The sequence below is a fragment of the Acipenser ruthenus genome, chromosome 22 (genome assembly GCF_902713425.1).
Source record: "Acipenser ruthenus chromosome 22, fAciRut3.2 maternal haplotype, whole genome shotgun sequence".
In the NCBI taxonomy this organism is placed as follows: Eukaryota; Metazoa; Chordata; class Actinopteri; order Acipenseriformes; family Acipenseridae; genus Acipenser; species Acipenser ruthenus.
Genome location: NC_081210.1, coordinates 27,320,819 through 27,335,224, shown reverse-complemented (window position 1 = coordinate 27,335,224; position 14,406 = coordinate 27,320,819). Strand labels below are relative to the sequence as shown.

The window sequence follows — 14,406 nt, the reverse complement described above, 5'->3', positions numbered from 1 at the left end:
TTTCCAGAATGTTTCTAGCATCTGTTCTCTGCATGAACACATTTGTCTGCAGGGTATTCTTCACAAGTTTTCAGCTGGAATACCTTCATTCTATTCCCTCTATCTGCTTATATTATTGTACTCTAGTGTGTCAGATACAGTAGATGTTACAGAAGGGTCTAAATTCTAGTTACCATAGCAATGACCAGTGTTCAAAGTTGATCACAATAAGAAGCATTCTGGAATGTGATTGGAACTTACAGAATAGCACACAGAAAACAAGTGCCACTTCACTGCATTATGTTTTATAGGTGCATATATGTGCATATATGTTGCAATTATATTACACTTTAAAATGATATATTTCACTAAAACACAGTAACAGCAGAGGGCTGTTTGAACTGTTCTGCTCTGATATCATAATTGCGGGTTGATTAATAGATGATCAGAAATAGAATCCAGCCAGTCTTAAGATGTGTTTAGGAGCTACATGGCCGGATATACCTGGTGATAATGCTTAATGACAGCGCACAATAATTACCTGTGTGCCTTGCACACTATAAAAGGTTGACATTCTTATTGTGACATCTATGTTGAGAACTTCATGAAAGTTATAATACATATAATAGCCTCAGATGCTCACACCGTGTCCCTAATTGCTTTGCTGTTTATCATTGTACAGTATATCACTGACGTATATACAGTACTTTCCTTTCTCTATTTGGTTCCTGTGCTACTGGAAATAAGACCTCACCTTAAACCCCATGCACTGCAGTTGCCTATGCACATCAGCAGAAGGGGTCTAGTATTATTACACACGCTTTAACCCACAGAACAAGGATCCTTACCCCTTTTTTAATACCTAAAGCAGATTCTCACAGATTTTTCACAAGATGTTTTGATGTTCTATTCTGTAAGAATTAATGGAAAATGTAATTTAAAAAAAATATCATTTTGTGTAATAATAATAATAATACAAAAAAATATCTAGAATGCAAAGCATTATTTATTATGTTTAATTAATACATCCAGAATTTCAAGCAATCAATCACGATGTAAAACGATAGGACTCAGGAATCAATAAAGCAGTTGTTTCGGGTAAGGCTTTGTCTGTTGAAAGTTGGCTCTCTGAATCGGTGCATATGACTCTATCAGTCAAGGCTTTAGCAGTCAGCATTGCTGAAGGCATTTCTTGGTGTGAACATGGTGTACAAATAGACCACCTAGTCGTTATGCATTGGTAGTAAATGAATAGCATCCACTTTCACGACACTTAGAGGAGGTAGCTGACAAAATATACTGTGTTTGGAAATAAATTGTTGAAACCGCAATCATTTTGTTAATGTTATTGTAATTTGTGTATTTTTCTGCTTTGCAAATGCATCTCGCTTCTTCATACATGCAACGGTCTGCTCTGTAGTAATATGCCCTTCTCCAATTTGTTTACCAATTGTTTACCGGCTTGCTGTGCACAGCCCTACGTGTTCATTTTCAGCCATGGTAATTACGAAAGCAAGCAGGACAGATCATTTAACACAGGGCTTGTCACTGACAAGTCAAGACCAACTCCTTGCAACGGAGAGGGGTGTTCACGTAAAATGCATAAAGCTACATTTAAGACACGTCGACGAAAAAGGAAAAAACTGGTCTTGTTTACAAACTATTTTTAATTTCCAACTAAAGTACATTAAACGAGCTTCGACATTGTGTTTGTTTATTTTGTTTTTCATCGGCCAGAGATAAAAGTGGACTGTTCCAATCGAATGTTCAGTTATTTTATTTTTTTCCTGGCGAGCTCTATGACGTCATCCTGGTTGTTTGCAAGAAGAAAAAAAAAGACAAGAGGTGAAATTATCTGAAGATTTTCCGTATCAAAGAACGGTTTTATGGTTAAAATAAACTAAAATTCACATCTAGAACCATGTCTACGCCAGCCCGAAGACGACTAATGAGAGATTTCAAAAGGTAAGTCCTTCCGATTTTTCAGAGGATTGTTTTTCTTAGCGATGTAGGCCTTTCCTGTATGTAAGTTTCGATAGCTTGGTCGAAACAGGTCCAGATCACTTGCTGTATCTTTGTTTCGGTAGATTAAAAATAGCTCTGAGGGTGACAGTTAGCGAGTAAGCGTTTGTTTTTCTTTGCTATCGACCTGCAGCCTTAATTGGGTTTTTTTTTCCAGGATCATGACTCAGGAATATATTTATTTGAAGTGCCTTTACTGTTGTATTGTACATACGGGACTGTACGAATGTGTGCAGTACTGCTCAGCTGTACATAACATTTATGTGACGCTTCTTATATTTTTTGTAATTGTTAAAATAATAATAATGTAACATTACCTTAAAAGTTTACCTATATTTGTACAAAACATATTAATGATTTTGTAAATAAGGAAGTTTCCAGCAATATGTTTAAAGCGAGTGTTTTAATGTACTATAGTGGAGGGGGAACTATTGTTTTGTCATTGAAATAAAACGACTCTGTCCACATCGAGCTTGTCATTTATTTCACAAGGGGGGAAAAAAAATAATTCTTATAAGTTGTATTTTTTTTTTTAGAGCAGTTCAAATATTTGGGTAGAGAAATGGAGCTGGTGCTAGTAGTACTCGGGACGCTAAACTGTTCACAGATATGCCGTAGCAAATGAAATGCACGGTGTATGGGACAAGCAGATCCAGTACTTTAAATATCAACCATATTCATGTGTAGCTGCTGAAGCTAGGACATGGTGGACTGCAAGAGCACTCTGATGTTCCTTGAAATACCTGTAGCCTCACTCCGGCTGGTCTCTCTATTCATCTCAATTCTTCATGAGTCCAGTGCTGGATGAATATTGGATGCCCTTTGTGATGAAGGAAATGGGTCTCTTTTTTTCTTTTCTCTTTTGCTTATCTGTTTTAGCAACATACAGTGTGTGTAAGGGGATTCTAGGCCCATCCCAGTCTAAGGTCGTAGTCGCCAAAACTGATTCACTCCCTGGATTATGCATTGTGCTGTCATATGGACAGTATTGAGAGCACTAATGAACGTCAAGCTCATTATCTTCTCATAGGGAATGCAAATGATCTGTCTAAAATGTTGAATACCTTACATAAATTAGACATGCATACCTTTAAATAAACAAAACAGATTTACAGGCTATCTGAAACTGAATTGCAAGACGGCAGAAGTTATTTTGACATTCGAAAATCATACTGTGCACTCTTGGAAATGTAGCATTCTTTGACGTTGGTTTTCAGTGGCTAGAGGTTTGTTCTGTGCATTCCAGGGGCAAAATAACACAGTGAGGTATTTATATAATGCAGAATTCTGTGCTCTCCATGTGCGAAGGGGGATTGCTCTTCTAAGCATTAGAAGGGTGTACCTAATATCCCATCATAAACCTGGGAGTGTGGTTCATGTTGCAAGCTATTTGCATTTGTTTGATTGAATTGTTTGTGTGTGTGTGCAGATTTTGATACTTGTTTCAGATTTGTAAGTCAGGCGGGCTATGGATAGAATCCAGATCAAGCACGGTTCTTTGACTGTGAATTGCTGACACCTCGCTAGGCAGCTTTCCCTGAAGGTGTTGTAGAAATCTGGCTCTGGCTGTTCAGCTCTCTCCTAGCCTACTGTGGAGCAAACGCTGACTAAAAGCTCACTTTGAAACCTTTAAGGGCGACAAACCAAGCAAGTCTTCATGGAAGCCAACGCATAAACCACCCTATTCTGAAGGTATCGGAAGAACCTGCTGGATTGACGGCGCTTGGGAAGCTGTACAAGTACAGATGCCAGGCTGTTTACTAAAGGAACCTGTCCTTCAATTCCACCTGGTTTTCAGGCATTGCATCAGGTGTGCTTTTAAACAGCTCCCAGCTGGTGCACTGCAGAAACAGGAGTGTAGAAGTTTCTCTGTTGTAAGAATCAAGAATCTGTCTTAACAAGGACAATACAAGCAGATTTAAGGAGAATCTAGTTGAAATTCCTTTATCCTTTTTATTCTTTCTTTCAGCACTTACTATGCAAGCAGGAAGAAACTGGCATTGAAAAACATGATGGAAGTCCATAGTATTGATACTGTTTTTCTATGTTAAACTTAGAGGGAGCTGCCAGTGAAGATGTTGTCTCTTAAACAGATCATAAAGAAATGCACAAAAGGACACGCTTGGGTTTGCATTAATCTTGTTAACAAACTGATGAATTTGTTTCTAGGCTTCAGGAAGATCCTCCTGCTGGGGTGAGCGGGGCTCCATCTGAAAATAATATCATGTTGTGGAATGCAGTAATATTTGGGTGAGCTTCCTAAACCCTCTGATGTTGCTATTTACATGATGAAACAGTGATGTACAGAGAGTAGGCTACATGGTACATGGATCAGTCCACCTGTTTGCAATACCACCTTTCCAGGTTTTCTATATAGACCTCTCTATAAATATGTGAGCTGTTAGAGGTCGATGTTCCTGAATCTTTCTGTTGTTAAAGAAGCCATCAGCAGTCTATACAAGTTTCAGGAAGATGCCTCTTAAGAGCGTGTTATAATCATAATAATAATTAGAATGATGATGATGATGATGATGATGATGATGATGATGATTATGACAATAAATTCTTCTTTTTTGTCCCTCACAGGCCTGAGGGAACACCATTTGAAGATGGTAAGCATTCACAAAAATAAGAATACTGTGTTGGGTCGGGTGTTTGGGTTAATCCTGATGGTTAGTACGGGTATTTGTAACAGGTGTGGTCTGTTTTTGAAGCTATTTTTAGTTTTTATCTGAACTGTCTAAGGCAACAATATTCTTTCATAAAGCAGGACTTTTAAAATTCATGTACAGTGTTTTGTTTAGTACATATTCCCTGTGAATATTAGCTTGGTTTTATTTTAGCTCCCTCGATTTGAGTTTTTTTATTCATTTTTTCTTTTAAAGGAACTTTTAAGCTAGTGATAGAGTTTTCTGAAGAATACCCAAATAAACCTCCCACTGTCCGATTCATCTCAAAAATGTTCCATCCGAATGGTAAGTGCTCTGTGTACTGTAGTGGATGCGGCCGCATGTGTAATTGTGTGTGTGTGTGTGTGTGTGTGTGTGTTTGAGTTGATATGTTGCCTTTACATACAAAATTAGTCCCATAGTAGCAGAAGTATTAACGTGCACTATAGAGGCAATTATACCTCATCTGTAAATATTGGATAATTATAACTTAAGTTATGAAGAAAAACAAGAGGTCCTTCTAATTTTCATTAGTGATAGTGTTTCCCATATTAACGTACTCTTGGAGGTGGAGCCCGACTGTACATGCGTAATTTATGAGTTAGCAAAACAATCTGTGCATGCAAAGAAAAATTTAAATAACTCGCTAAACACTTTTGTCAATTTTTTCGGTTCTAATAAAAGACACTCCTAGTCAATGAGTACAATCTGCCTGCTGGATGTGGTGTTTAAACACGCAGCCGTTTTTGAGTTATTTTAGCGCAAAAACTTGGACAAAACAATTCTCCATCACACTGACCTGGCTCTGCCAGCCGCTATCGCGCTGATATATGTTATATTTTATTTTTTTCCAATGACTATGCAGCTTACAATTTAACATATATATATATATATTTCTTTACAGTTTATGCAGATGGAAGTATATGTTTAGATATCTTACAGAATCGCTGGAGTCCAACATACGATGTTTCATCTATTTTGACCTCTATTCAGGTTTGTCTTTCATTACCCTGCTTTGTTCCCTAGATTTCTGAATACAAATAAAAGCATTGCTGCAGTAGCTCTGTCATTGGTACTTGATTGCTTTACTGTAATGAACCAGGGGCCTCAGTTGGACTCCACATTATATCTGCTGATCACGCATTAATAAGCCCTGCTACTCATAAATATGTAATGTTAAGCTTGGTTAACAGCTGCAGTGCCTATGATGATGAGTTTCAGTGAATGATCTTCAGATGTCGTGAACTGGGTCAGCAATCACCCTGAGTGGTCTAAATTTACTGCAGAACTGTTTCATTGATTGCTGGGTTATCCGAGGCCTGCTGTGCATGTTAGACGAGTTGCTCAGTCTCCCGGCCAATCAACTACACCATCAAATTGTGATTCAGTAGTTCAGGCCTTGAGTGAATGACAAATGAAAAAACAGCAGCTTTTGTTTTAGGGTCCCCAGTGGGCCATCCAGAGAAGCTCACATGATCAGGAGCTCGCTGGTTCGAATCCTGATCGGGTGGGTGTGGGTTGCATATGAACACAAACTCTTAGGGTTAGGTTTGTATGTCTACACTGTATAGGTTCAATTGGTTATCTGGATGCCAAACATTTCAATTACTAGTCAAAAGCAATGGAGTACACCCCTTTAGTCACTGTGTGCACAATTGTACCATGTTAAGTTTCCTATCTATTTTATAATGCATAATATATTTTAAACTCCCAGGGTAGATTCATATTGTTTGAATTTGTATGAACGGGAATAAGGGAATGGCCAAAGGATTTAATCAATGAGATAAGACCTTCCAGTGCTGTAAGAAGGCTGTTGTATTGTATACACTCATACAACATGTAAAAATGTTATAACTTACTTTCTGTAGAAGCATTCAATTTAAAAAACAATACAATATTTTTCACATTGTTTCTTTTTTTTTTTCCCCCAGTCTCTGTTGGATGAACCAAATCCCAACAGTCCAGCCAACAGCCAGGCTGCTCAGCTTTACCAAGAAAACAAACGGGAATACGAGAAGAGGGTATCGGCTATTGTAGAGCAGAGCTGGAATGACTCCTAACAATGAAAAGAGTACTTCTCACCGCTGTTAAACTCAATCTTTCATTTACCTCATTGAGAAAAAAAGTGAAAAAAAAAAAAAAAATACTTAAGTGCCACCGGTTTAAAAAGAAACAAAAATCTGGACTTTTAGTGCTTGCCAACATGTTTGAAGAATACCAGCCACTGAGGTTTGTGTTACTCTTGTGTTTTTAATGTGTTCTTTTTATTGCATGATGTGAAATAAGTTATTGCTAACTAAACTTGTATTATATCTTTCTTTTTGTTGGATGGATGCTGTTACTGTTCAGTTTCCAAAGAACCATTTTTTTTATGTTTTTCCTGGTTTAAAGAAAACCAGCCATTTAGAATATACTAATTTTGTCAGATTTATTGGTGCAATGGCAGATGTTGTTTTTTATTTTTTAAAGCAACAGACATTTAATAAAAACAAACAAATTATATCAACCACAATGTTGTTCGTATATTAAATACAGAAAGTAGCACACTGTCTCCTCTCTCCCAAATGTGGTTTTGGAGCTAACCAAACCCAAGTGGATGTTAACCAGATAGTACACATCTACTCAAGATTTTCAGATTAATCTGTTAAACCTTTGGACAAAAAAATAAAAAAAACACCAGGTGGCAATTTAGATTTGCAAGAAAGATGATTGGACACCAAATTCCTGAACCCAACAGCAAGCAGCATATTATGGCCCACCCAGAAAAACAAATACAATTTCAAACAGCAAGGGGGTGAACTATTCTTTGCAATCGCTGGCTTTTCTTGTATAAACTGTAAAGGTACATTTTGTGGAGTTGCACAATTTAAGTGCAAAATTAAGTTATGTCACTGCTTTTTATAAATCTAGAGAAAGGCCAACTGTGTTCACAAACCTGCCTGAATGCAACGAGTTCTGATCAGATGGAATAGTTCAGATGTCTGATGTTGTAACATGGAGGGTTGTAGAATAACATGCCGTGAAGTTTAGGTAGCTTATTGTCTGCCCTTCTTTTCTGGAGAGAGGTGGCATAGTTCTAGGTGGAAAGAAACATCACATTTATGTTTTTTAAACAAGAATTGTGATAATCACATGAGTACTAAATTATTACTTGCCACCTGCTATGGAAATGATGCAGGTATTTGTTTTCTGTATGATACACGCATCTACTAAAGATAAAGGTTTTGGGGTAAACATACATGTTCTGTTCATTTCTTTGTGGCTTACATTTAAAGGTAATTGAAGAGAGGAGTATTTGTGCACCTTGTCTAAGTGTAATAGAAACTGAAAAGCAAAAACAAAGCAATTATGGATAGCCGAGAAATGTGTTAATTAATCAGACTTTATTTAGAGAAAATAGTGGTGATTGTCTGCACACAGCTGTAGTGCTTGGTTTTCACTGGACCTAATGGAAAGGGAGATGTTATAAAGCTAGTTTCTGTGAATTTATTAGGACACGATGTATACTTCTGATATGCTGTATAAACACAATAAAAACATTTTACAGACTTTAAGATGGCTACCAGTATCCAGTTACTGCCTCCCATACCCATCCAGAAATGATACATGTGTATTTGGTGGCTCCACAGTTAGCACTGCTTGCCACGTTGCCTAAAGTGTGGTTAGGTGGCCAAGGTTCTTCCCAAAAGTGACCTCAGTTTTGCAAACATAAATGGTGCTGCATGCAAAATTGACAGTCACAACAATTGTCTAATTTTATTATCAAGTTGCTTTTTAGTACAACTGTACTGTATCCTATGACTTTAATATTTATGGATGGTGTTCAAATAATAGTGGACAAAGGCCCCAAAATGCCACTTAGCACCACTGTTGCAAGCATCGTGTACAGTAAAGACTCCTATTGCAGAGCAGTTTCACCCGTCCCATGTTTTAATACAAGCTTGATTAGCCCCAGGGGTGCTGGAAGCATTGTTACCAGGAGACCTTAATGTTTAAGAGTTGCAGATTGAATTACTGTGAGATTGCATAATAAGGATGGGTATTTTGAAAGTGACCAGATTAAGAATAAAATCGTAACATTTTTGTCTAAACAGATTATTAAAGTCTGCTGCAACCATATGCAGATATGTACCACTATAAATATAAAATACTTTTTTTTTTTTAGGTAAAAAATCTTAAGATTTTGTGAATGCAATAAATACATTCTCTACAGACATTTCTTTAAAAAAAAAAAAAAAAAAGTATGTTTACTGTTTTTAAAAAAAGTACTTTATTTAGAACAGTAATTAAAATATTTGGTGGTGTTAAATTATTTCTCTTAAAATATTATTTATTTCTTAGCAGACGCCCTTATCCAGGGTGACTTACAATTATTACAAGATATCACATTATTTTAAAATATCCTTAATTGTTTACATTGTTAAATACCTAATTTGTTGGCTTTTTTTTTTTTACTAAAACTATTCCAAATAGTAACCATTTGTACAAGGTCTAATCTAAAAAATTACTGACTTCATTGATCTTATGATGTTCAATTCTATCTGATTCATTCCTAATACATTTTAAAGACTCCTTAAAAAACAAACGTCCTTGTCTTTACAAGCCTGAGAATAAATAGTCCATAACAGAAGATCCAATGCAGATCCCACTCAGATACGCTCCTCACTATGCTGCAGATAATCTTCTTTTCAATGCATTGTATTCTGGGACTCTTATGAACGCTAAAGGAAGCAGACAAGCAGAAACAAAGTTAGAGAAAACACATCTCTTCATTCATTGCACTCACTGTATTACCATGGTGGAGTTTATAGGATTGCAACCCTTGCTTAAATCTGGAGGGGTATTGATTAGTCCATTCTTTCCTGCTTTCTAATAAAAATGACCTTCAGTTTATTAACAACCCCCATGTTATTATTTCAATCGGCTGGGCTCGAATTACTATCTACTTGCTGCTTTTGTTGAGGCACCGCTTATGCTACACAGGCTATTGAAACAGACACGTGCTGCTTTCAAGACAAGGATCAAAGCTAATAAGCAGGAACTCCGAATCTTAGTAACACGTTTCGGATGTGTTTAATATCATTTGTTTTATTGCAATAATAACAGGTGATCCTAAACATTATTGACCAGCAAATCTCCCTACCAAGCTACAGTATTCAGGGCTCGCATGAAGTTGCTGTTTTGTTTCCCCTACTGTGTTCCCCGGGGCTCCTGTGACAGTAACACGATTCAGCACTTCACATCATGTAGATCAGCTATAGCCTGTGTCGATTCACCCCAAACCAACAGAATTTATGCAAGCCCTATACGATTTAAGTCGAATCAATTATTGTATTCTGCTACAACACACGTTTCAAACTTATTAAAAGTGATGCCTTATAACAAAACGGTCTGGCACTGATTGTGATATATTTAACGGAAAGCATGTCATAAAAATATGAATAAGGTTCTATTACCCATTAAAACACATTGCTAACAGTGATCGTATAGATTAGGGTATTACATGACAACCCGTTTACCTGCTTCATGATCTCATCTCGTGTTTTAAACACGGGTGCATCTTCGACTTCAATATCTTCTGCCATTTCCTTCACTTTTTCCATGAGGTCTTGGCTGTAACTGCATTGAGAAACACACTCTTTAGGCATAGCAGTGAACAGTGCAGTACTTCTGTGTGTACTGGCTCTGGCTGGAACACACAAATCGGGGTCCATTACTGTATAGATCATTATACTGCCGTACTCAGATTTGTGACAACAAGGGTATAATATAATCCCTGGCAGGGGCAAGCAGGAATGTTAAAAGACTCCTACCTCATAGCAGTTTCACCCTTTCCAGGTATTACAAGTCTGGTTAGCCCCAGTGCATAGGTAACAAGCTTGGATGTGCATTTAACCCATAGCAATAACCAGGAATGGATTAATCCAAATTTAAGACGATGTGACATTTGCAATCGCAATGAAGTACAGGAGCTCAAATTCAGTTATGTTACAACATAACAAACGTTTGCTTACCGACAACCCAGAAAAACGTGGTTCGCCCAAACCATAGACAAAGACAGGAGATGGTCAATGTTTGTGTCCTGAAATTCTGAAAGATTTCTCAAGATGAATTCTCTCCGGAACTTCCATTGTTTTTCGCTCTCAGAAATGGACTGAAATTTCTCAACTAAATCCGCGGAATCTCTGTTCTGCTTCAAGAAGTCCTCAACATCGTCCCCGGCCATTACTAGCGACTCTCCCCTTCTCTTTCTCAGCAATTTAAATTCAAACAACACAGAAAGGAAACAAATAAGCGTGAGACTGTCCCACAATGCTAAGCGCGCACAGACCACGGAAACACAAAAAAGAAGGTACTATATATAGAGTATGATGAGCATTTTCTACACAGCGCCACCTAGCGGAGACCTATAAAAACAGCTGTACACACAGTACCACAGCAGAAAATATGAGTGAAATAATTGCTTTTATACATTGCCATGCATTGTCATGTGGTATTATGTATTCGCATCACACCATCTGGACTCCATGTACCGGTATGTGTAAATTAAGATAATGATAGAAAAAATGGTCAGTTTTCAAAATCCTTTAAATTATGCAATAACAAGCTCTTTATTCTCTATTGCAAAGCATAACTGAATGACATATCTTGAAATAAACAATCGAAAACATCTGTCTCAAGCACTGACAATCATACACTTGGGCGAAAGCTTTTTCAAAAGCCTTATTCCATCTTACCGCAGCCAGTAAATACATTTAATCACAGAGGGTATTTTGTTATGTTCTTAACTCGTTCAGACAAGTAACAGAACAAAAAAAATCCCCTTCTGATTCAAATAAAAGCGTGGCGCTGCATCATGACGCTTGCTGGCAGGGCTATTTGTGCAGTGTCTCCACTGCCAAGTCATGCAATAAGGTACACACAAGTGAACAAGTTGAAACAACAATGCATACACTGTACACCAGAACAGTAGTTCTGTTAAAATGAGGGAACACAAAGACACCTTTTCAGGAACAGTGGCTTGAAAGCTGGTTCCAGGAGACTGTCAGACCTAGTTCGAGCCAACTTTGCTGTATCAAACCTCAAGTCTCAACTGGTGTGCCGTGGAAACCTAGTCTCTTGAAACCAAGTTCCAAGCCACAAAGAGGCTTCATGTTCCCTCAGCTTTAGTTTCAGCACAGTGTTTTTATTGCAAACCCTACAGAAGAGGGGTATTTCTTGGGATCTTCTGCAACGAATGGGGTGTCTGCTCAAAGGTCTTGCTGGCCCAATAATTGCTTATACTTGTGCAGGACCTTATTGGTGTTCCCTTCCCTTACTTAATTATTGTCATGGGCAGCAATAGAATGACACGGTAGGTACAATGGTTTAACTATAGTACCATAATCAATACACATTTATCTTAGAGAAGGGTGAGTGAGTCAGCCAAGTATGAGAACCTTCCTTGAAATTTCAAAATGATTCAGAATTATACTAACTGGTCTGCATGAATCTGAGCACTGCCAAGCCCTGCCCCATATATTCCTTCTAATTCTTTTAAGCCGAATCAGCCTTTAATTGCTTTCCTGTGTACATCAAAGCAGAGCTGAGACTCGTGACGCCCCTGTCAGGTATAAAAGGCTATTGGCACAGTGAGCACTCTCCTCACAGCACTCAGCCGCAGTCAGTCTGTGCTGTGTTTTAAAGCTTGTCTGAAAGGCAGTAGCTCAGTAAAATTGTCCCTGAACAATGGGGGCTAATACACCGCACTGGAAATGCACACTGTTCCTTTTTTCTACTCTGCTAGCACTGTGTATATAACTGGCTGCCAGAACGACACATGCCCCCTCGGTTCCCCTACTAGCTCTGATCATTTTCTTTCACTTGCAAGAGGGTCCTGATTATACAACAATAGCAACTGTGGTTACAGCACTGCTGGAGTCAGCTTTTGTCAGATCCTTGAAGCTAAGCAAGGTCTAGCCTGGCCAGTCTTTACTGAGTGCAGTAGCAATTTTTTTTATATATAAATGCTTAATAGAACATTTAATATTTTAGGGCTTCAAAGTAAAATTGGATGGCAGTCCAATAAACTCAGCTGAAGAAACATGTCTACAAGTACCAAGGATTGCAATACAATTTATACAATTTATATCTATACAATTTATAGATATAGATAGATATAGATATAGATTGAGGAACACTTTTCCAGCATCGTTATGAAAAGGTGATTACCCCATACCCGGAATGAGAATGTTTGCCAATGCACCCCCTCATACACCCAGCATCACCACTGGCATCGGCAGAAGAATATTGTGGTGTGAAAATATTTCATTAACAACCCATGGAATTAAAACAAAGCAGCACAGTATAATTTGTTGCCTAGAGCAAATTTAGCCTACGAGTTAATCAAAAATCTCATTTCAGATATTAAAAAGCTCCTCCTCAGAGTAAATAATGCAAATCAAGTCATTCTGAGCCCATGGAAAAATGTTCAGAGGAATGCACATGATATTAGTAGATTTAATATATTTTTAATTTTACATCAAAATGTGTCGGCTGTTGTCTCCACTGCCCACTTATTTTCCTGGGGTGAATTTATACGAGTTGATATTTGTTGACTGCAATCACTTTTGTAGAACAACATATTTTGATGTGCTCTCCAGAGTAAAGCTGTGGCTTGGAGAATTGTCTCACTCATTGTGACACTGTGAAGCATTTAGTTAAGATACTGTTCTGTATTTTATTTTAAACTAAGTACCTAATCAATAAGCACACACACACACTCACACTCATTTGAGAAGATACACTACAGCTGTGGTTCTCTTTATGGTTTTAAAATGTTTTTTTACAAACACAAATATGGATGTTGTTATGCCCCCTAGAAAAAAAAAATGTTCTGAAAATGAATTAAGCTCTGAGATGTAGATGAGTCACCTAATGTATGCTTAGTCAGGAGAGAACTGTTATTGAGACTGCTAGAGACAGCAGGTCCTGCGTCAAGTAAATAGACCTGTCCTTGACAAAAACATAGAGAGCTGGACAGACGTTTACTGCATAGCTGCATTCTGGAGGATGGCAACAGTTGCGTTTCTGTGGCTTGTCTTAGAAAAGGTCACTAAAACTGTACAGAGCGCATCCTATCTTTAACCATGCATTGGGAGAAGTTTTCAAAGAATGTTCTTGACTGAGATCCAGTGGGGGGGGGGGGCACAGTTTCAAGTAAGGAAACCTGCATAATTGTGTTTGACCGTAACGTTTACTGAAAGCCATGGATGGGGACAATTGTCCTACATGATTAAATGTGAACCACTTTTGATCCATGTTGGGATGAGACCAGAACTCAATTCACCTGTTAATATCCTTGCTGATTTTAAACCAGGCCAGAAGTTGGGACTGAAATTGAGGACCAGAGGACCTGAGTACCTAAGGACCGAAATTGAGGACCAGAGAACCCAGGGACCTAAACTGAGGACCTGAGTAATTGAATTGAATACCTGTATTTAATTTGCTGTGCTGTTTCGTGCTCCGTCATTCCAAATAACCTGAGAAGACAATGAGAAACATTCTCAAAGAAAACAACACAATACTACAATAACAGTTTTTTATTTTTTTATTTGCTCAGGCAACATAATAACAGCCTTTCCTGTGATGAAGATCTTTTGGGTCTTAAATGATTATTTAATTTGTGATGTCCAGATATTTCAACTACAGCACTATGGATGAAAAGTTGCTTCTGCTTGCTGACATATAATCACCG

At 37.8% G+C, this 14,406-nt stretch overlaps 2 protein-coding genes across 2 annotated transcripts; one reads left to right on the top strand and one right to left on the bottom strand.

Annotated features, from left to right (window-relative positions):
- Positions 1 to 1,754: 1,754 nt before the first annotated feature.
- Positions 1,755 to 8,224, top strand: LOC117431606 (ubiquitin-conjugating enzyme E2 B). Its single transcript, XM_034052714.3, has 6 exons — positions 1,755 to 1,944; positions 4,171 to 4,251; positions 4,588 to 4,613; positions 4,887 to 4,976; positions 5,575 to 5,663; positions 6,602 to 8,224. The coding sequence occupies exons 1-6, from the start codon at positions 1,901 to 1,903 to the stop codon at positions 6,728 to 6,730; spliced, it is 459 nt and encodes a 152-aa protein (XP_033908605.1). The 5' UTR covers positions 1,755 to 1,900; the 3' UTR covers positions 6,731 to 8,224.
- Positions 6,985 to 10,996, bottom strand: LOC117431607 (CDKN2AIP N-terminal-like protein). The gene is made up of 3 exons (XM_034052715.3): positions 10,685 to 10,996; positions 10,190 to 10,289; positions 6,985 to 9,391 (listed from the first exon to the last, which is right to left on the bottom strand). Exons 1-3 carry the CDS (start codon positions 10,894 to 10,896, stop codon positions 9,383 to 9,385), a joined length of 321 nt encoding a protein of 106 aa, XP_033908606.2. The 5' UTR covers positions 10,897 to 10,996; the 3' UTR covers positions 6,985 to 9,382.
- Between the last annotated feature and the right edge of the window lie 3,410 nt (positions 10,997 to 14,406).

Coding starts and splice junctions, on each gene's coding strand:
- LOC117431606 (XM_034052714.3), top strand. CDS start 1,901: ATGTCTACGCCAGCCCGAAGACGACTAATGAGAGATTTCAAAAG. Junction 4,614..4,886: donor GGGAACACCATTTGAAGATG/GTAAGCATTCAC, acceptor TTTCTTTTAAAG/GAACTTTTAAGCTAGTGATA. Junction 4,977..5,574: donor AAAAATGTTCCATCCGAATG/GTAAGTGCTCTG, acceptor ATTTCTTTACAG/TTTATGCAGATGGAAGTATA.
- LOC117431607 (XM_034052715.3), bottom strand. CDS start 10,896: ATGGCCGGGGACGATGTTGAGGACTTCTTGAAGCAGAACAGAGATTCC. Junction 10,290..10,684: donor CACGTTTTTCTGGGTTGTCG/GTAAGCAAACGT, acceptor TTCTCAATGCAG/TTACAGCCAAGACCTCATGG.